At 38.3% G+C, this 22,038-nt stretch overlaps 1 protein-coding gene across 1 annotated transcript in view; it reads right to left on the reverse strand.

The window, feature by feature from the left end:
- The window catches only part of ATRN (attractin), a 184,712-nt gene that overhangs the window by 84,970 nt on the left and 77,704 nt on the right, over positions 1 to 22,038 (reverse strand). Inside the window, exons 7-14 of the mRNA XM_052650648.1 lie at positions 13,732 to 13,822; positions 12,664 to 12,907; positions 12,219 to 12,402; positions 11,036 to 11,190; positions 7,883 to 7,967; positions 5,040 to 5,257; positions 1,340 to 1,461; positions 322 to 460 (exon numbers count right to left, since the gene is read on the reverse strand). Of these exons, the coding sequence (XP_052506608.1) occupies positions 322 to 460; positions 1,340 to 1,461; positions 5,040 to 5,257; positions 7,883 to 7,967; positions 11,036 to 11,190; positions 12,219 to 12,402; positions 12,664 to 12,907; positions 13,732 to 13,822 (1,238 nt within the window). The remainder of the gene's footprint in view (positions 1 to 321; positions 461 to 1,339; positions 1,462 to 5,039; positions 5,258 to 7,882; positions 7,968 to 11,035; positions 11,191 to 12,218; positions 12,403 to 12,663; positions 12,908 to 13,731; positions 13,823 to 22,038) is intronic.

Below are 22,038 nucleotides of genomic sequence, written 5' to 3' on the forward strand. Positions count from 1 at the left end.
GACTGCTGCCTTCTCCTCCCAGGTTACCACCGCAGTGGGGTGGGGAACACAGAGCAGGCTCAACGACACGGAGTCAAGCTGTGATTCAATTCTCCACAGCAGCAGATGATGCTTCACTTGCGTTCAAAGGATGGTAGAAGCAAATACTTAAGAAGTATATTTCTGCTTAAAAAATAACAACCACAATAATGGAGTGGGGGATGAATGGATAAAATGAGTTCTACCCTTTTGTTGGGTTCAATCTACGTTGCACAGTATTGACAGTGTGTGCGTGTGAAGTCTTTGGACCCATCCACATCAAGATGCCTCTGCAACGCCTACCGGGCAGGGCGATGCACTCCTGATTCCGGGGCTCCCACTGGCAGTTCTGGTCCAGGGCACAGCTCCTACAGCTGGTCTTCTTGTTACAATAATACATCGGGTTATCCTTGGGGCACTGATCATACTTGAAAATGGAGATCTAGAACACAATGGACAAAAGCTTTTCTCTTATATCCACAGAGAGAACTCATGGTGAGGGCAACGAGGATGCTAAAAACAACAGTCTTACTGAGGAAGCAAACGACAAACAAACAGATAAACAAGATGTAGGTGAAGCAGCACTGCAGTGGAAATATTCCAGAGAAATGTTCAAGGACATGCAAGGATCCGGCAAGGAAATAGTGGATTCTCTTAAACACCATGTTTCAACTTATGCATCAGTAAAATGTGAAAGTTGAACCTGCTGCTTTTTAAATCATCTCAACAGTATAAAGGTTTTATATTTTATGATATGCTTTACCAACTGACAAAGAATGTCTTATAAACCGTCAAAAATTATAAAAGTTGAGCCATTATTTTTTTTGCCTTATAATCTAATAAAAATCATAAATATAAGCATAAATTAGGCTGAGTCAAAATATAATGTAAGACAAGGAGATTTTGCCAAGTCTATTATTTCCACAATTTATTTTGGCAGCTACACACCTGACTCACTTTTACTCTCAAGTCCTAAACTGCTCCCCAACCTAGCATCGGTAGAGGGAGCACGGCATTACAAACTTCACACCAAGAACCTAGCCCTTAGCCACAGCCATGCCTAGGGACTGGAGCATACTCAGAATAACAGTCTTGCCTTCTTCTAAAACACAAACATCAATCCTCCTGGCTAGGAGAACCCTTGGAATTTGGACATATAGAGCATCTCTTACTAAAAGAAACGTGACTCAACAGTAAAACCCAAATCAACACCAAAGATTTCAAAAATAATTCTGGGCTAGTATTTATACCATACACACTAAAATCTATATCTAACCCCACTTGGGATTTTTCTATCCTTTGAAATCCCTGAGAAACTGACCTGGCCTTCTGTGCAGCTGTGGTTCATAGGGACACAATGGTCATTGCACCACTGGCAGCCATTGGTGTTGGCTGTGCAGCTGTAACAATCCGTAAGCTGGTCACACCTGTCATGGTCAAAAACTGTGAAGAGAAGGAAAACTCATCAACTGTGACAGCTTCTTTTCAGAAAAGTCACAGTCCCTTACAGCTGATGTCGAGCACAATATGACTGATGCAAAACGACAACAAAAAAGTAACAAGGGCTGAAAGTAACATGAGGAGTGAAACTGGCAGGAAAATATATTGGTGTGTTTAGGTTTAAACAGTATTTAGAAATAAGTAAACAATATGAAGAAAAGCCATTTTGTACTCCACCCTCCCAACAAAAGTACACAGAAGATGAAAAACAAAGATAGAATAATTCAACAATAAGGGAAATAGGTCTGGTTCTTTGAAGACTCTTCTTCCCAGGAAAGAAATCAACTAGCAATTCAGTGAACACCAAGAGCTGCCCAGGAGCCAAACAAAGAAGTATAGGATACCAAGCCATTTCTCCTAGCTATAAAGGCAAGGCTGCTCTGGGTGCAGGAAGCAGGCAGCACACAGAATCCCCAAAAAGGCAATACACTTATATGTAAGAAATTCTGGGTTACTACAGACCTGTTGATTTCCCAGTGACCCTAGATGGGTCAAGGTCAGCAATGAAAGAGAAGCTACACAACTTCTGGCTCATCTATTCAACCATTCATGGGCATGGCACATGGTAGAATCCATGGACAAGAAAAGGCAGGGCGCACCCTCACAAAGATCCTAGCCACCTGCTCCTGAGGCTGCTCTCCCTGCCCTTGCTATCACTCCACGGCCTGGGCCCACACAGAAAGCAGAGTAAACCAGGAAGGTGACACTGGAGGTGAGTTCATAATGGATCATCTAAGGGAATTAAATACTATTTCCTATAAACCTGCACATTTAATTTGAACTTTTTAACATATGGTTAAAAAATAACTACTTCACTGCTTTTATCCCTTTTAGGAGATGGTGACTAGCCTTAAAAAGTTCTGGTCATCTTGGTTCTCTAGCACTCACAAGACCACCAATGAACCTGGAAAGTTGACTGGATGTTCTTACTGAGGATTTATGTTCAGTTTAATTTGGAACATTCCAGGATAGTTGAAAGCTGCCTCTGTCCATCATAACTCACATAGTAACTACTATACCATGGTAACCCTAATAGTTAAGAAATTCAATCAACATACTTTAAATAAACTGAAGTGAAAAAATAATTTGCAGAGACATTTTTCTTACTTTTAAAAGACTTTCTCACATATGACTTCACTGTATTGCACTGTGCTGATTGTCAGAAAAAAAGGGTAATAAGAAGCTGAGTAGGTAAGGTGACGAAAACTCGGACAATACAAGGGGTGGTTCTAGAAGCAGGGATCACTGTTCATCTTCAGCAACTGCCTGCCTTGCCATCACTGCTGTGCTCAACTAGAGAGGTTAGAAAAGAATAATACTTTGCAAAGACAGTAACTCTACCTCTATCTATTAGAACAATCTACTTCAACACAGCATTTCTGGATTAGCCCTCTTAATCTTATCCTTGATTCCAGCTTGTGTTTCTTCCAGCCCAGCGTTTCTCATGATGTACTCTGCATAGAAGTTAAATAAGCAGGGTGACAATATACAGCCTTGACATACTCCTTTTCCTATTTGGAATCAGTCTGTTGTTCCATGTCCAGTTCTAACTGTTACTTCCTGACCTGCATACAGATTTCTAAAGAGGCAGGTTAGGTGGTCTGGTATTCCCATCTCTTTTAGAATTTTTCACAGTGTATTGTGATCCACACAGTCAAAGGCTTTGGCATAGTCAATAAAGCAGAAATAGATGTTTTTTTGGAACTCTCTTGCTTTTTTCATGATTCAGCGGATGTTGGCAATTTGATTTCTGGTTCCTCTGCCTTTTCTAAAACCAGCTTGAACATCAGGGAGTTCACGGTTCATGTATTGCTGAAGCCTGGCTTGGAGAATTTTGAGCATTACTTTACTAGCATGTGAGATGAGTGCAGAGTACATCATGAGAAACGCTGGACTGGAAGAAACACAAGCTGGAATCAAGATTGCCGGGAGAAATATCAATCACCTCAGATATGCAGATGACACCACCCTTATGGCAGAAAGTGAAGAGGAACTAAAAAGCCTCTTGATGAAAGAGAAAGAGGAGAGTGAAAAAGTTGGCTTAAAGTTCAACATTCAGAAAACGAAGATCATGGCATCTGGTCCCATCACTTCATGGGAAATAGATGGGGAAACAGTGTCAGACTTTATTTTGGGGGGCTCCGAAATCACTGCAGATGGTGACTGTAGCCATGATATTAAAAGACGCTTACTCCTTGGAAGAAGTTATGACCAACCTAGACAGTATATTCAAAAGCAGAGACATTACTTTGCCGACTAAGGTCTGTCTAGTCAAGGCTATGGTTTTTCCTGTGGTCATGTATGGATGTGAGAGTTGGACTGTGAAGAAGGCTGAGCGCCGCAAAGAATTGATGCTTTTGAACTGTGGTGTTGGAGAAGACTCTTGAGAGTCCCTTGGACTGCAAGGAGATCCAACCAGTCCATTCTGAAGGAGATCAACCCTGGGCTTTCTTTGGAAGGAATGATGCTAAAGCTTAAACTCCAGTTCTTTGGCCACCTCATGCGAAGAGTTGACTCACTGGAAAAGACTCTGATGCTGGGAGGGATTGGGGCCAGGAGGAGAAGGGGGCATCACGGACTCAATGGACGTGAGTGTGAGTGAACTCCGGGAGATGGTGATGGACAGGGAGGCCTGGCGTGCTGCGATTCACAGGGTCGCAGAGTCGGACACGACTGAACGACTGAACTGAACTGAACTGAATCTTATCCTTAATGTCAGAACTACGTAATTCAATGTGGTAGCCACTAACCACATGTAGTTTTTATTTTTTATTTCTTTTTGGCTGCCAGCATGCAGAATCTTAGTTCCCTGTTCAGAGATATAACCTGTGTCCCCTGCTGCAGAACAGCAGAGTCTTAACCACTGGATTGCCAGGGAAGTCCCCACATGTAGTTTTTAATTTAGTTAAAATATAAAAATTCATTTCTTGAGCCACACCAGTCTCATTCCAAGTGTTTGATAATGACAGATAGCTAGTAGCTAACATATGGGGACAGTGCAGAAATAAACATCTAGGTTCTGAAGTTGGTAGAAAAGGGGATTCCCTGGTGGCTCAGATGGTAAAGAGTTTGTCTGCAACGTAGAAGACTCAGGTTCAATCCCTGGGTTGGGAAGATTCCCTGGAGAAGGAAATGACAACCCGCTCCAGTATTCTTGCCCGGAAAATCCCATGGACGGAGGAGCCTGGCAGGCTACAGTCCATGGAGTTGCAAAGAGTTGGACATGACTGAGTGACTTCACTTTCCTTTTCCTCTAGAGTAGGTATACAAAGTCTATGCAATGTTAAAAATGTTTTTTCTTCATCATTAGCAAACAGCAGACATGGCATGTTTCCATCCACTACACAAATGTTTACAAACCAATTTTCAAACATCCATAAAGCATTTGCCTATGTTATTACTCGAATAATTTTGGATAATAAAATGAACACTGAAAGTTCACATAGGATAAGTGCCTTCACAATTGAGATAAAAAGATTTCAAATTAACTACATTTTAAGAAGAGGGAAAAAAAAACATACTTCTTTTAGAAAAACATTCTGACTTTATCTTTTCTTGTGCTTCAGGTGCCAGCTCCCAGGAGACACACTGAGATGACCCTGTGTCCCACACACACCGGACACCAGGTCCTGCTGCAAGACAAGCAGCTTCACTCTGGTGTGCTTCACATTGTTCCGATGTGAATACTAGGATGTCACTGAGGAGGAGGCTATTAAAACCACCAAATACATACATGGTTCTAAAAGAAAAAAAAAGAGAGAAAAAGAGTTTACTGGAAACCTACATAAACAAATGCATGATATACTTTTTATAATCTTTAGACAAACCTCACATATCAAAAGTCCTGTAAAAAGTAATCTTTCAAGATCTCAAAAATCACTCTTATACCTTACTTCCCAAATTCCAACCTTTCACAATGGCCTATGACTAGTCAGAACAGTTACAATAACTTATCTATTCTTCTGGCTGCTAGCATAGATAAAGGCTCTCTAATCAAAACTGTGTAATGAAAACAGACCAATAAGAAAGAGATGAGTGCATATAGAAATTTAATGCACAGTACAAGCTGTATATCAGTGGAACAGATGATTTCTCTTCCAACTCTGATATGCCATAATCTGCCAGGAGTTTAGTACTAACCCACAATGAGGTATCAAGCAATTCATTCTCACTGTGTCTCAATTTTCCCCAAATCAACAGAGGACTAATTAAAGCATAAGGAGTCCGTGGCTGCATTTTTACTGTATCTGAAAACTGACATATTTCAGTAACCAAAAATGAACACCAGGTTTAATTTTTAACTTCATATCGGCTTACTTAGTTTCACATTATGTAGTATGGATTCAACTAGTCAATTTATTGCTTGAACCAAATAAGCACCATCTGCCTCCCAGTACAGCAGGTATTCTCAGCAATCCTGAATACTTCTGGTCACGTCGGCCATGTGAGGGTAGGCAGAGTCCTTCAAAGAGGCTTGGAGCAATGAACTGGAAAGAACAGCTGCATCTGCAGCAGTCTCAATGCTCCCAGCCCACGCTTCTTCCTGCCTCCCCCAAAAACCACAAGGACAACAACTAAGTGAAGCACAGCTGGCCTAATGCTGGTGCTCAATTAAGGGAACCATCATTCAAAACATGTGAATATCTTGTGAATCAAAGTTTCTCCTTAGGTAAATAGTTCACAAAATTAAACTAACCATTACAGCAGAAATTAACACAACACTGTAAATAAACTATATTACAGTAAGAAAAATGTTGGCAAAATATCAAAATAGCCATGGTTTTTTTTCCTACGTGACTCCCTTGTCATGCCCTGCCCCCTCCAACCCTATGCATACACAGAAACATATAGGCTCAAAAACTCCACTGGGATTATACAAAAATAAACACATTATGACTCAGGCAAGCCATTTCCAATTCTGATTCATGGTTAAACTACATCATACGGTAAACTGTCAGCTCTCTGAGTTCATATAAAACCGCCAAATATTTTGATAGAAAATCCATTTATTTGCTAATTATCATTACGGTACTAATAGCTGCCATTTAGCAAATGCCTATTATCTGCCAAGTCCTATGCTGGGAAAACATAATAAAGATGAAAAGAGCTGAGGCCAGGCAACCACAGGTAAGATGATAACAAAATTTACCCACCGCTTTTCCGATGAAAAGCATCAACAGGCATTTACTAGAAAACTTTAAGGCTTTTCCTTACTGAGGCAATACATATTACAATTTAAGATAACATCTCAAATTATAATTTTAAAAATCCTTCCACTTTAATCTATACTTATCAAATGTTTCTACTATAAGTTTCATTGCTAAATTTCAACTAAATGTTTATTTGTGAAAGACGTCCCTTTTTCCAATGTCTAAGTTTTCTTCTTCCTTCACATCTCCAAGATAGGTTGCTTTCTTTTTTTTTTTTTAATTTTTAAAATTTTTTATTATTTTAACAGCAAAACATTTTATATTGGGGTATAGCAAATTAACAATGTTGTGATAGTTTCAGGTGATAGATTGCTTTCTTATCTTCCCTCATCCAAGGTCAATTACCTCATCTAACTTGAATTATGACAACAGAAAATTTGAAAACAAAGGGAATCCTAACATAATATACATAGGCATTATAGCATTTAAATAGTTTCAGGACTGATAAGGCCAAGAATTTTAAAAGTAAACAACAGTAATCACAACAGAAACAAAAATGAGAAAATTAACAACATGATTAGACTATTTTAACAAATAAAAATAAGGTACAAGTCACATAGCCACTTTGGAGCTCCTTTATAAGACAGATGCTTTTCCAGGGCAGATTTATGAAGAGCTCTGTGAGTTTAGGCCAGACACTTCCAAATGATGCAATGGAACACAGTGCAGGCTTCAGATAATACAGAGACCTGAATTGTGTGAACCGCCACAGACTTGAGCTATATGAAGCACCAGAATCTCCCACCCCTGTTCCCATAACTAAGTTTTTTTTGAAGTGCCCTCTTTTTAAAAATCTTTCTTCACCACTCAGACAAAAGGTAAGAAATGCAACAACCTAAGCACCACAAATGATAGCAAATGGCAGAGGGTATAAGATAGTAACTGCACACAACTTTTGTTGTCCTGTGCACTCAGACAACACCAAAGACAGCTTACTTCTAAAACCACATCAACAAACATGGCATTAGAAGTAATTCAAATCCACATCAAATATTTTAAATATAAATCAGGAAATCCATACCTAACATAATTCTGTGAAACACAAATGAGATAAAGTAATCCTGCAAATAATATGTAAGTTCAATATCACTTCACATTTTACTTCATTTTCATTTTAAACATAAGAGAAAAGGAGCAAGCTCGTCTTCAATTACCTGTTGTATAAGACTGCTGAGTGGCCAAATCTGTTGACATCATGGTGGAGATGAGGTCTGGGAAGCACTGACCATCGGTCACAATCTAGGAGCAAGAAAAACACACTTCAGAAGGGACCACTATTCATAATCAATGGAGACTGGCATTTTCTTTGGGAAAGAAGACTGTAATAAACACAAACACAGCTCACAGTTTTTCTTAGTCACACCATTATTTCTGAGTTAAAACTCAGCAACAACAGATCAGCAAGGCATGAAAAAAAGGTAGGACTCTACAGCAATTCTAATTAATGAATGCAATGAAAACTCAGCACAACCAAAATTTAATAAATAAATCTAATTAGTGAATGCACCCAACTTCCATGACATCCTTATCACTCACTCTGTTGCCCATCAGTATTACCCACTACAATGTATTCTAACTTAATCAAATTTTACATTTTTCAAAGCTTACGTAAGTAAAGCAGGTACATTCCATAATGATTTTCCACTCTATGTTGCTTTGCCCAAACTCAGTAACTAGAATAGGAAAATACAAGTAGAAAATTGAAACTACAATAATAATAATAATAACGAACTTAATCTAATTTTTAAAAGGTCCTTTCCTAGATCCCCCAGATCTACTTATTTTCCTTTGTTCTGATCCAAGCTAACGATCTCTCTTCTGGACCTTAATACCAACTAGTGTTGCTGAACCATACCAACCTCTGACTCACTGTCTCCTATTCCCAAACACGCAGACTTGCACACTCACACTCAATCTAGACATTTATTCAGCCTTGACAACAAAAGCTTTCACTTCTCCCACCCAGCCTAAACTCTGTGGTGTTCCTCACATGCAGAACAGAGGCCATCAACTCCCACAGCCTCCTGCTTCCTTCCCTAAAACCAGGGTGGCAGGAGCCCTTCCTCTCATCACGCTTGACTTCTACCACAGCATTTAAATATGCCCAAGGAGGCATTCAACTTATCCCTTTTCTTGCCTTCACAGACAAGGGGTTTTTTGTTTGTTTTTAAGTGAACTGTTTTAAGTGAAAACACTGCTGTGTTTATCTCAACACGCATTACTTCTCAGCTTTCTATAATCTGGATCTTTCCTTCGTGTCTAGAAGGTAATGAATGACCTCTTGGTTGCAAACTCTGAAAGACTCTTCAGTCCTTATTTTACCTCATCCCTCTGTCTGTCTCTTTGCGACCCCACTGATTGTAGCCCGCCAGGCTCCTCTGTCCATGGGATTCTCCAGGCAAGAATACTGGAGTGGGTTGTCATTTCCATCTCCAAAGGATCTTCCCGACCCAGGGATTGAACCCAGGTCTTCTGCATTGCAGATGAATGCTTTGCCCTCTGAGCTACTAGGGAAGTCATCCCTCTGTAGCCACTGGTAACTGCTTCCTCACAGGTCCCCAGTCTTGCCTCACTTTTGTCCTACTTCTCCAACATCCTTTGGCAGTCTCCATTCTCTTTCAGGCTTCTTTATAGATCTACCCCTTGGTTCTTTGCTTGTTCCTGATGACACATGCTCCCTATAGAAAGTTCATCCCCTCCTACATTTTCCCCACTGATTTCTATACCTCTCTGTCTCACAGTCATCTCCACTTGAACATGCTCTCAAATTCAATTTACTCACTTCCTCCCAGATTCTGTCCTTCTAGTTCCAGTCTTAAGGGGAAAAACAAAACAAAACAACCATCTACTACGGCCCACACCAGATATCAGAGAAGGATGCTGTCACTGCTTTCAAAACACAGATTCCTAGTAATTCTCAAACCCATTTGTCTCTTTATCCTCACTGTTACTTCCACAGCCTTGGCTCAAACCCTCCTAAGAACTTTTATCAATAGCCTTGTTACACATCCTACCCCTCCCCAACTACACATCCTACCCCTCCCCAACTACACATCACAATGCCACACAGAGATCTCCCTCAGACACAAATACAGTTCTATTACCTCTTCTTTAAGATTCTTCAAAAAGCATAAACCCTTCAGCACAACACAGCAAGTCCCTCAAGTTCTGACCACATAGCTGCTTGCTTCTAGTTCTGCTGGAAGCCACTCTTCCCTGATGTGCTGCTAGGATACAGCCAGAACTAACTATTCAGAGGCCCCAGGTTATGTAGCATAGTCTCTTAATACCTGTGTCTCTACACATGGGGTTCCTTTGACTGAGAAGTGCTACCTAACCTGGTCCAGCTGACTTCCCAGTGTTCTTAGGACCCAGCTTGCAAGGCCCTTCTCAAGAAGGCTTTCCCTACCATGTGTAAAATAGACAGCTAGTGGAAAGCTGCTGTATAGCACAGACAGCTCAGCTCAGTGCTCTGTGATGACCTAGAGGGGTGGGAGGAAGGAGCCAGGGAGGCTCAAGAAAGAGGGGATATATGTATACATATAGCTGATTCACACTGCTGCACAGCAGAAACTAACACAATATTGTAGAACAATTATACCCCAATTAAAAAAAAAAAAGACTTTCCTGACTGCAACCCTTATACCTAAGAGATATGGGATGTTCACAGGCGTTCTCATACGTTCTTCTCAGGCAAATAACACCCTAAATTGCAGTGATATTGTCTGCTCGATTCTCCGCTTTCCCCACCATGAGGCCAAGGACTGTAATCTATTCCCTTTACAATCCCCAATGTACAAGCTCAGTGGCTTGCGCTTAAATGTCTATTAAAAAAGAACATCTGATGATATTTACACAAAAGAATTTCTAATATTTGTTTTGCATGAACCAATATTGCCCTCTTCTGGTCAATACAATTACCACACCAAATATTTAAAATATGCCTGTCCAAGTATTACATCAAGCATGTATGAAAACAGTTTCAAGGGAATGAATATAGCTAGACTTAAACCAACTCAACACAATGCTGGTGGTCACAATGACATAATACATTATATTAGGCTTTTATTTATAACACAGGACAGCCCAATCACCCCAACCCATCAAAGGAGGGACTTTAAAAGAATCAGATATAGAAGCAATGCTTTTTAATATATTACGATCAGTCAATTTAACATTAAAAATTCCATCTGGACCTCTTTCAAACAGCTTGACCACTATTAACTACAGATATTTTATGTTTCTTTTAAAATGCAGGTTATGGATAAAAACGATTCTTGAAGCTAAAATGGCTTTGGGAAACTTACCAATGTCATAAGCCATGAAATCTGAAGAGAAGCATTTGGCCCCATGGCTCATGGATGTGTCATTGTGTGTGTTTCCTCCAAACACCAGCATGGTTCCACTCACTATCACAGCTGTGTGCAAGTAACGGAAAAATCGGCTGTCCTTAAGAATGGTCCTTTTGAGTTTATTTAAAAATAATAAATACAAGGTTAGTTCTTTAGAATGTTTATCATCTATTTGTTAATACAAACATAACCATTTTCTTAACTTCAGATCCAAATGTGCAAATACTTTTACATTTTTCTCTGTATATAAGTAATTTTTTCAACAATAAACATGTAAAATCAAAAGATGTAGAATTTTGATAAACTATGTTGAGTCTTAAAAATATTCATACCCTATCACTCTATAATTCTAGTTTCTGAGTAGAAATCATGTGAAATATAGATGGAAGCTTACATACAATCTTTACGAATAAGACAAGAGCTAGAAACCAAAACTTTCAACTGTATAGGCTCAGTATACCCACATGATGGAGTATTACACAGTCACTAAAAATAACCATTTTAACTATAGATAATATGTATCCATAGTGAGGTCTCAAATATGTAAGGAAATACAAAAAGCAGAGAAACTACTGCTTTATAATTATTTCTTAACTCAAACGTGCCATATATTTATTAAGATTAGCATACTTTGTATAGACCAAAAGAGAGTAGAATGAGGTGAGCTCTAATCTTTTGGGTACTGAGTCCATCTCTGACGATTTCATGGAATGATACCAATAACTGACCCCAATGATAATATCTTGATCATCAAAAAAAGGTTAAAAAGCAAACTTAAGTATAACAGTGCACATGAACTCAGCTATGTAGAACAGTTTATTCCTTAGGACGCTGAAGAATTAAAATTTTACAGTGGTACTGAGTGTATGGAAACGGAAAAACAGTAAAAACAAAAAACAAAACACAAGGTTCTAATCAACTTACTACAAAATTATAGATACTACTACTTTATCACCTTCTGCTTAGTTCACAGCTTATAGATACTACTACTTATCACCTTCTGCTTGATTCACAATTTCTCTGATTACAATGATGAAGAGAGGTATCAGAAAGGCTTGAAAACAAAGCTGGAACACAATTTTCCCAACAGTTGACAGAATTCACATTCTAAAGTGAAAGCTCAAGAAAAAGTACCCACCACATCTGGGTGTCCACATTGTATCTGTAGAGATCATCTGCAAGCCGGTACTTATTGGCACTGAAAGCCTTGTAGCCTCCGTGAATATACAGGGCCTTGGTCCTATCATCATAGACACTGCTATGGCCATAGCCGCCTTGGACAAGGGCACCCTGGGTGTGTAATATACTCCACGTGTTCTTATCTGGAAAGAGAGCAAACAGTTCAAGGCAAATGTTGCAGGATCCTCCTCTCAGATACTTAAAATTACCAATTAGCTTAAGATAGAAGAGATTTCGGGAAACTTGATACACATAACTTTCTTTAATCATTTTTAAAGGAAGGCCACCTTAATACAAACCCAGGTGGCCAAACATCTTTGGCTCCCTGCCAAATTGACAGTAACAAATACATACTACTTTAAATTTGACATTCAAAATATATTCACTGAAAAAAATATACCTACCCAAGTCATACTCCTGCACACTGCTTATATATCCATAGAGAGGGCAGTGACCAAAGATAACCAGCATGACCACTCGGCCATTTTTCAACGTGACAATGTGCGCCGAGTGCCCAACCACTGCATACTGTTCCTTTGCTTTGGGGGACAACAACACCCATGATTCATTATGAATATGAAACACTCTCAACTCATTGGTCACATTCCCTGTTGAATCAATTTTTCCTCCATACATGTAAATTTTATCCTGGGGAAAAAATGTAAACAAAATTCTAAAAAATATCAAAAGGATCAATTCTAAACACAGAAAAGTGAACAGTTCAAAACCTCGATATTATTTTTAGCTTAAAAGTGTTAGTGAAAAGCACCTTTCAGTGAAAGAACAAAATAAATCATAATTTTTATCCCTAATACTTGGCCACTTTTCTTGGATTTCCTCATACAAGATTTTTTACAATATAAAATGATTTGGAAAAATAAAGTTGAAATAAACTACAAAACAGGGAAATGAAAATGACTATTCAATTACATTGTAATTCTTGGCTAAACTTGCTAATGAATGTAACAGCTAATCTACACTAAGTTAATTATTAATCATTTAGTACCACACTCATAATATCCCAGTTTGACTTATGAATCCATTTAAATCTCTCAGGTTAGACTCAACTTTAACTTAACCAATTATATACCCCTCAAATATTAAAGCTTTCCCCTAATTAAAACCAACAATGAAGTCAAAATCAGAGAAAGCAGAATGGGGGTTACCAGGGGTAGGAGGGAGGAGGGAATGGGGAATTATTGTTAAATGAGCATGGAATTGCAACTTCATAAGATCAAAAGAATTACAAAGATGGATGGTGATGATGACTCCAACATTATGAGTCAAGTTACTATCACTGAATTGTACACTTAAAAATGGCTAAGATGGTAAATTTTGTTATGCATAATTTACCACAATAAAAAAGATTAGGAAAAAAATCCAACATTAAAAAGCTATCAATCATATAATATGATAAGAGTAATGATGGAAGAGTTGAGTTTCTAGCTTAGTACATAGTGGAGATATTTTACCTGGTATAATGCTAAAGAATGGCCATATCTAACAACCACACTGTTCACAGAACGGTTCAGTGCAAGCCACTCCCTAGAAGCAAGGTCATACCTACAAAACAAACAGATCATATTTTCACCCAAACAAGGAAACAGAACATCTTGGAGTCTTTATTTGTAATCTAATCCATTTTGGAGATGCTCTTTAAATCTATGATGGATGTGGGGAGGTACCTGAGCAAACATATCTAGTATCTGGGCCTATTAGGCGTTTGAGAACTCAGGAAGGGGCAGCGGGGCTACATTGTCTGGGAACAAAAAAGAAAACCAACTGAATTTTCTAGTGTTTCCTGAAAACTTCTATACACTAGATCACTTGCAGGTTGCATTATAGTCGAGGGACTTTCATTACTGTAACTTTTCTTTCATTTAACCATATAAAAATAAGTGAAAGTCACTCAGTGGTGTCCAACTCTTTGAGACTCCATGGACTATACAGTCCATGGAATTCTCCAGGCCAGAATACTGGAGTGGGTAGCCTTTCCCTTCTCCCAAGGATCTTCCCAACCCAGGGATCAAACCCAGGCCTTCTGCATTGCAAGTGGCTTCTTTACCAGCTAAGCCACAAGGGAAGCCCAAGAATACTGGAGTGGGTAGCCTATCCCTTCTTCAGAGGATTTTTTGACCCAGGAATCAAACCGGGATCTCCTGCATTGCAGGCAGATTCTTTACCAACTGAGCTATCAGGGAAGCCCCATATAAAAGTAAAGACACACACTGAAAAAGGGATGACAACTAGGTTTAAAAAAATTTCTATCTAGCCTTTCCTTTTCTTTGCCTAATTTACATTAAAAAAATTTTTGTATTGGTGGATAATCGCTTTAAAATGTTGTGTTGGTTTCTGCATATAACAATACAAATCAGCCATAAGTACATGTATGTCCCCTCCCTCTTGAACCTCCCTCCCACTCATCAACCCATCCTGCCCTTCCAGGCTGTCACAGAGCACTGGGTTGAGCTCCCTATGCTACACAGCAACTTCCCACTAGCTATCTTTTTAAAATATGGTAAGGTATATGTTTCAATGCTACTCTTTCAATTCATTCCCCCCATTTACTTTAAAAAGTAATATTTTCAAGAAAACTAGAATATCATTATACCATCTCAATTACAGTATGAATACATTTAAAGACCTTTCAAATACAAAATGACCACATATTCTGTCACCTAGAAATGAATATTATTAAGTAAACTTTCTTCCAGATATTTTTATGGATACATACAAATAGAAGAATAGATTGATAATATACATTTATACAAAGGGGATCATAATATAGGTGATACTTTTAATAAAGTATTAACTTTAAATCTATATAATTTAATAGAAAAAAGAAACCAAAGGGGAACCAATGCTATTTTTATATTTTAAATGTTTACATTTTATAAGTTTTCCCAAATACAATTTTTTAAACTATGAAAAACATTATTTTATGTAAATAAGGTATGTTTTATCACAACATAATAGCAAAGAGGGAAATAAGTATCCATCAATAGTAAATGGATTAATCAATTATAGTACATCTATACAATAGAGTAAAAAATAAATATGCTCAAGCAACATATTATTAATATAAATCTTGAAACAATGTTAAGCTAAAAAAGCAAACTGCAGAATATTGTTTCTATAAAAACTAAAAGCAGAAAATTTATTAATGCTAAATATGTTCATATATATCAAAAGTCTCTTGTGTGTAATATGCTCAGTTGTGTTTGATTCTTTGGGACTCCATGGACTGTAGCCCACCAGGCTCCTCTGTCCATAGAATTTTCTAAGCAAGAATACCGGAGTGGCTTGCCATTTCCTATTCCAGGGGATCTTCCTGACCCTGGGATCAAACCTAAGTCTCTTGTGTCTCCTGCATTGGCAGGCAGATTCTTTACCACTGCGCCACCTGGGAAGCCCATATTCAAAATCTAAAGACATGTATGTGAACAAATGACACCACACTCTCAGGATACTGACTGTCTCTGGGATTTTTGTGGGGCATGCAGGGGTCTTAACTATATTAGCATTGTTTTATTTTCTAACCTGAATGGTAAATGTATTAGCATTCATTATTTTTCCCTAAACACTTCCCTTTATCTTAAAATATTTTATACATGATCTGAAGCAAACATAAAATGGTGACATTCATCAAATATGAATAACACTTAAATCAGCAGCAGCTACTGTTTTATATATTTTAATATCTTAATATTCCACATTTTAAAAAATACATGAAAAATTATTTAGAGAGTAAATTCAATTTAATTTAAAAATTATACATAATTTATTTTTGGACAGATTCCCCTAACTTCCTGCTTTGAAAGTTGAAAACATTAGCACCTATATTTCCTCCCATTTCTTCTCCTAATTTTTGTTATATTTACATTGTCCAGGTTCAAATCATGCACATTCCATTCTATAATTTCAGAATTATATAGTACTGGATCTACATTTTAGCTGAATCAATCTTCTCATATTCCTCTTACCACAATTTCTCCTTCTTGAGTCTTTATGAATTGGCTAGATTTCACTGTCAAATGGCTTTTCCAAGGGGAGCCCCTATGTGCACCTTCCCCTAAATTCTTTCATGTTGGAGAATATCTGCTTACTAGCTTGACAGGTGAATGTGTATAATACTCATGGGCCATCCTTTCTTTCCCACACACCTTGCTGATGCTGCTCCCCTGAATGCTGCTGGTACTGAATGTTGCCAATGGAGGTCTGAGGCCAGTCTGATTTTTTTCCACTCTTGTGTGGTTTGTTTTTCTGCTTAGAAGTCTAAGAAGTCTCAATCATTCTCATTCTCTCTCCCTCTCCTTTCTTTCCTCCCTCCCTCCCTTTCTCAATCAATCAATGCATTTCTCTATTTTTCCCCCCCTCAGTTTCTTTTTTAAAGACACAGTACCATACTTTACTTATGGTCTAAATAATTTATACACATCTGGGTAAATGTTTTTAACAAAACGGACTGCATACTACTGCAACTTTTATGGCAATCTACAAAGCGTTTCCTGAGAAGAACTAGCATGACTTCTGAAAAACACATATATATCCTATGTTCAAGTTTGAAAGAGAGGAGCACAAAAACAGAAGCAAACGGTGAGAGCCCAGAAACAAGTCTCCACATGACCCAATCCATGTCTCTTTCAAGTGACATGGAAGGTGCTCAATCTGTATCTCAATGAATGTTACTTTTCCTCAGTCAACATGTCAGCCGGACAGCTGGTCAGAGACACTAAGGTGCTGGCAGGTCCCTATAATCTGGTTAAGATGAACTGCCAAAAGACACATAACAAGTTGTCACTCTTTCACAATACAGAAAAGCAAACATAAGACAAGAACAATGCTGATGCAGCAAAATGTGAGAAACGCCATGTACTGAATAAATGCTCTTCCTTGTGGGAGCTGAGTCCAAGATAAAGGAATATTCAATAACTGGTTCTAAGACTTGGACATGCAGTTAAGCAAAGACAAACCTCAGGAATTCAGAAATAGGTGTCTCCCATAAAGGTACAGCCATTTCTCTCACAAAGCTCCTCCCTGATGGCTGGTAACACAATGCTCATCCTGCCACAGGGCACATACTCTGCCCCTCCCAGTGGTCTGGTATTCCAATCTCAGTTTCTAGCCATCCAAAGACCACAGGATACACTCTGCAGAGATTGAACATGATCTCAGCCAGAAGGAGGCAAAGAACTACCTGAGGTTTCCCACCCAATAACTTGATCAAATTAGGTCTTATCACTGAACAATTATAAAACTCTTCCCGAAACATCTTGTGCTGTTTCAATCCACCTGTTCTGTTAGGTTCTTTTCTTCAGTCACAGCAACTATCTATATTATATTGGATCTTCTGTCTCCCATGTATCTTTGCTTTCCTCTAATTAACTTTATCTGTATTCACAGGAATCATGTCTATTGAGGTGTCAGCAGTTCAATTTTCATTCTAGGTTTTGCTGTAGGTAATTTATTTGTTATTTCTTAACATGCACAACCTCTCATTTCATCTCATTTTGTTATTATTACCTTCTTGTCTTCCAGCTTGTTTTCTGAATTCAGATTCTCATTATTTTGATTCATAGCACAAAGCAGCTAGAAGAAATCTGCTTTCAAGTTTGCTTTTCCTCTATGATCAGTTCTTGTCAGTTTCATATGCTGTGTTCTTTCCTTTTTACTTTTTTCACCATAGATATTTGCATTTGCAACAATGTCATTTCTTTCATCTTGCTGCTGTTCGATTGCTCTCGATATTACATTCCCAAAGTATGTGTGATTTTTCCTTTTTCCACTGTATCTAAGACAAGTTAATCTTTCCATCCTAGTTTTAGTGTGAGAGTTGGCATTTTATGTTCTATCCCCTTCTCTGAAAGTCTAAAGAAATACTGGGGCTCAGATGTGGGTGGTGTGTTCAGTCTATTAGAATAATATTTCCAAAGTCTACTTGCCTCTGAGATTTTGTTTGTGTCCTTCCTCAGAGATCAAATTTTGGGATATCCAAATGACACAGAAGCTCTGACTTCTGGGTAGGGTCAGCCAGTTAATCAATTTCCCCACTCTTTACCTGATCCTTCTCATCAACTACTTCTTCTACTATTCAGTTAAAAGGGTTTAAAAAAAAAAAGAAAGAAAAGCCACAGTGATACCCAATCAGTTTGCTTCTTTCTAGATTCGGGGCTATTAGTGTTAACTCTCAGAATTTCACTGTCATGGTTTCTGCGGGGTAAAGAGGAGTAGGTCTTACTGTTCCTATGTGCCTGTTTTAAGTTTATTGGATCAGGTGATACTCCTTACCTAGTTGCTCAATTTCTAATTTTATTTTTTAACTTAAAAAACAGCAACAACAACAACAAACACTTTTTGCTCAAGGAAAGGAAATTCAATGATGAAGTTTCAGTTGGAAATCTTAAACCAGAAGACCAAGGCCATTTGTTTTGCAGGAGGACCCTTGGGTGACATAAAACAGGAACTGTTTTTTAACGTAACAAAATTTTGGGTTAACAGGGTAGTAGAGAAAAAAGAGTGAGGGTAATTCCTGAAATATACTTATCTAAAAGTATCGATGATCAAATTTATGATCTAAAGTTCCAGAAATATTTCTTCTAAAAGGTGTCACTATATTTACTTTTCATGAGTCAGTAAAAATTTATCTGAAACTATATTAGTATTTACACAAAATACATAAAGCTGTAAAATCACTGTAGTTTTGATCAATTACAAGTGGAAAACATGTTAAAAATCTACAGAGTAAGTGTGGAGATATATTCGTTAGATTACTCCTTTCTGCCCATGGACAATGCTTTCAAGTCTCCCTCCCTCCACTGCTGTCGTATCTAAATCAAGAGTCTCCCAAATAGCTGGAAAATCATGGAAGATCTTCATCACAGCTTTGAGTTTCGAAAAAAAAAAAAAAAAAAGATGTGAGTCTGAGGAGTCATTCTGGGCAACAGGGAATGCTCACAGAGTGTGTGGTAATGGGGGATCCAAATACCAAGTGCTCCAGAGGCTGCACGTTCATCGCGTATGTCATTGTGGAGGAGGTGGATGCAGCCATGAATGCAAAGCCACAAAGTGGATGGAGGAGATGTGTAGCCAAAGAGGGAACTCAAGAGAAGATGTTCAAAGTCCTGGTGCCCATTTAACTATGAAAAAGACTTTTGCTGGTGGCATTACTGAAGACACTGAAGAACACTAAGAGATTATCTTCACAGTAGGGGAAAACGTAGGTCATGACTGACTGAGGCAGTGGCAAAAGAGAGGCTTTTGTTTTTGTAACCTATGATGACCGTGACGCCACAGACAAGACTGCTGTTCAGAAATACCACACAGTGAATGGCCATAACTGTGAAGTTAAGGAAAACCCTACTTAAGCAAGAGATGACTAGTGCTTCATCAAACAAAAGAGGCTGAAGTGGCTCTGGAAACTCTGGTAATGTGAATGACAACTTCGGTTGTGGAGGAAACTTCAGTGGTCAAGATGGCTTCGTGGCACCTCGTGGTGGTGGTAGATTGATGGATGTGGGGACAGTTATAATGGATTTGGTAATGATGGAAGCAATTTTGGAGGTGGTGGAGGCTGTAATGATTTTGGAAATTGCAATAATCAATCTTCAAGTTTTGGACCCATGAAAGGAGGAAACTGGAGGTAGAAATTCTGGCCCCTATGGTGGTGGAGGCCAATACTTAGCCAAACCATGAAACTAAGATGATATGGTGATTCCAACAGCAGCAGTAGCTATGGCAGTGGCACAAGGTTGCAGAAGGTTTTAATTACTGCCAGGAAACAAAGCTTAGCAGAAGAAGAGAGCCAGAGACGTGACAGGGAAGCGACAGGCTATAACAGATTTGTGAACTTGGTCAAGTACAGTGGTGGCAGGGCCCAGCTGCTACAAAGAAGATATGTTTTAGACAACACCCATGTGTATGGATGAAAAACTCGAGGTCTGTATTTGCAACTAACTGTATAACAGGTTATTTCAATTTCTGTTCCATGGAAAGCATAAAGCATTCCAACAAAGGGTTTTAATGTAGTGGGTTTATTTGTCTTTTGCACCCATGCTATTGATTGCTAAATGTAATAGTGTGATCATAATGCTGAATAAATGTGTCTTTTTTTATTAAAAATGTGCTGTGCAAAGTTAGTCTTCTCTTAAGCAATTTTGGTTAACAACCTCAATGGTATGAAGCTAGAATTATTTCAGGGTGATGCTAGGTTCCATTTGAAATTTATGCACAACCTGCTTGGGTAGAGAAGACATTGTCTTCAGAAATCTTGGTGTAGCTGAACTGACAGTTACTGTGTTGTGACCTGGAATTCACTGCTAAAAAGTCACCCAAGCAAAGTCATGGAGGTTTTTGGTTATTAACATATCTGTTGGTATATCCTATGCAATACATCTAAGTTGAATTATGGTAGTGATAAGTTATAGATGGGGATGAAGCTTGTATTGCTTACAGATTATAATCACCCATTATAACCTGTAAGCAATAAACTAATATCCTCAAAATAATAACTTAAAATTAAAGAATAAATGCGGCTCATGAGGTTTACCAGTCAAATAAAAGTAACAGGTGACAAAAATATTTCTAAGAACAAATATTTGTGAAGGAAACAGATAATTCATTTAATCTCTCATTCACTTGATAAATAATTATTTGAGCAGATTCTATGCACTAGGCCAAATTGAGTGAATAAGCAAGGTCTCTAATCTTGGAAAACACAAGGTAGAAAAGGCAGAAAATGAGCAGGTACAACAATGGGCATATTAGTAGAATTAAAGTAGAATTAAAAATTATGAACACTGCTCTAAAGAAAATGAGAAATATGAAAGGAAACAAGGAGCACCTGTCTGAACTGGCTTATCAGGGAGGATCTCATTATGGCACAGTTAACTGACAGGGTATGTAAAGGGTAAAAGAAACTATCCCTGAGGTACAATGGCAGGAACAGTCTATATAGAGGAAACAGCAACCACAAGTAAGGAGTTTTAGGTAAGGAAGGAGAGTTGGTGGTGGCAGGAGGGGAACAAATTGGGTATCAGAAGGTAAGCAGTGGTCACATCAGGTAGGATCATTAAATCCCATGGGAAGCCACTGAAAGGTTTTAAGAAGGCCATAAATGATAAAATATATACCCTTAAAAAAGCATTCTAGTTGATATTTAGAAAATGGACTAAGAGGAATGAATGAAAGCAGACAGACTTGATAGGAACATACTGCTGAAGCCTAGATGAGACACTGAAAAGCTGGTCTGAGAGAGAAAAGAATGAATATGCATGCATTTGGTGACAGAATTGATGGGCTGGATAAGAGATTAATGTTAAAAGGAGGTGAAGGAGAGGAAATATCAAAACAACTCCTAGATTTCTTGCTTCAAGTGAAGATGATGTCAGGCAGAGGTATTAAAAATCACATAAATGGTAGAATATACGACTTTCATAATATCTAGTATAAAATGGAAGGGACAATCATTTTCCTATCTTTAACTTTACCTTTACTTCTCAGGGTGGCAGTACTAGAAGTGATAAGAAGTGGTTAGATTAGGGATAGATTTTAAGGGTAGGACTAACAAGACCCACTGACATACTGTGGCAGATGGACAGTAGGGTGGGCCTCATGATCCCTGCCTCCTCATGTTCATGTGAGCAGGATCCATGATTTGCTTCTAACCAACAGAATACGGCAAAGATGATGAGATGTCATTTTCATGACCTCTATCCTGCCAGCAGGCTCAGTCAAAAGACTCTCCTTGTGGCCTGGTAAGCAGCCTTACTTCATTTTACTAT

Source organism: Budorcas taxicolor, chromosome 13 (assembly GCF_023091745.1).
Source record: "Budorcas taxicolor isolate Tak-1 chromosome 13, Takin1.1, whole genome shotgun sequence".
Taxonomy (NCBI): Eukaryota; Metazoa; Chordata; class Mammalia; order Artiodactyla; family Bovidae; genus Budorcas; species Budorcas taxicolor.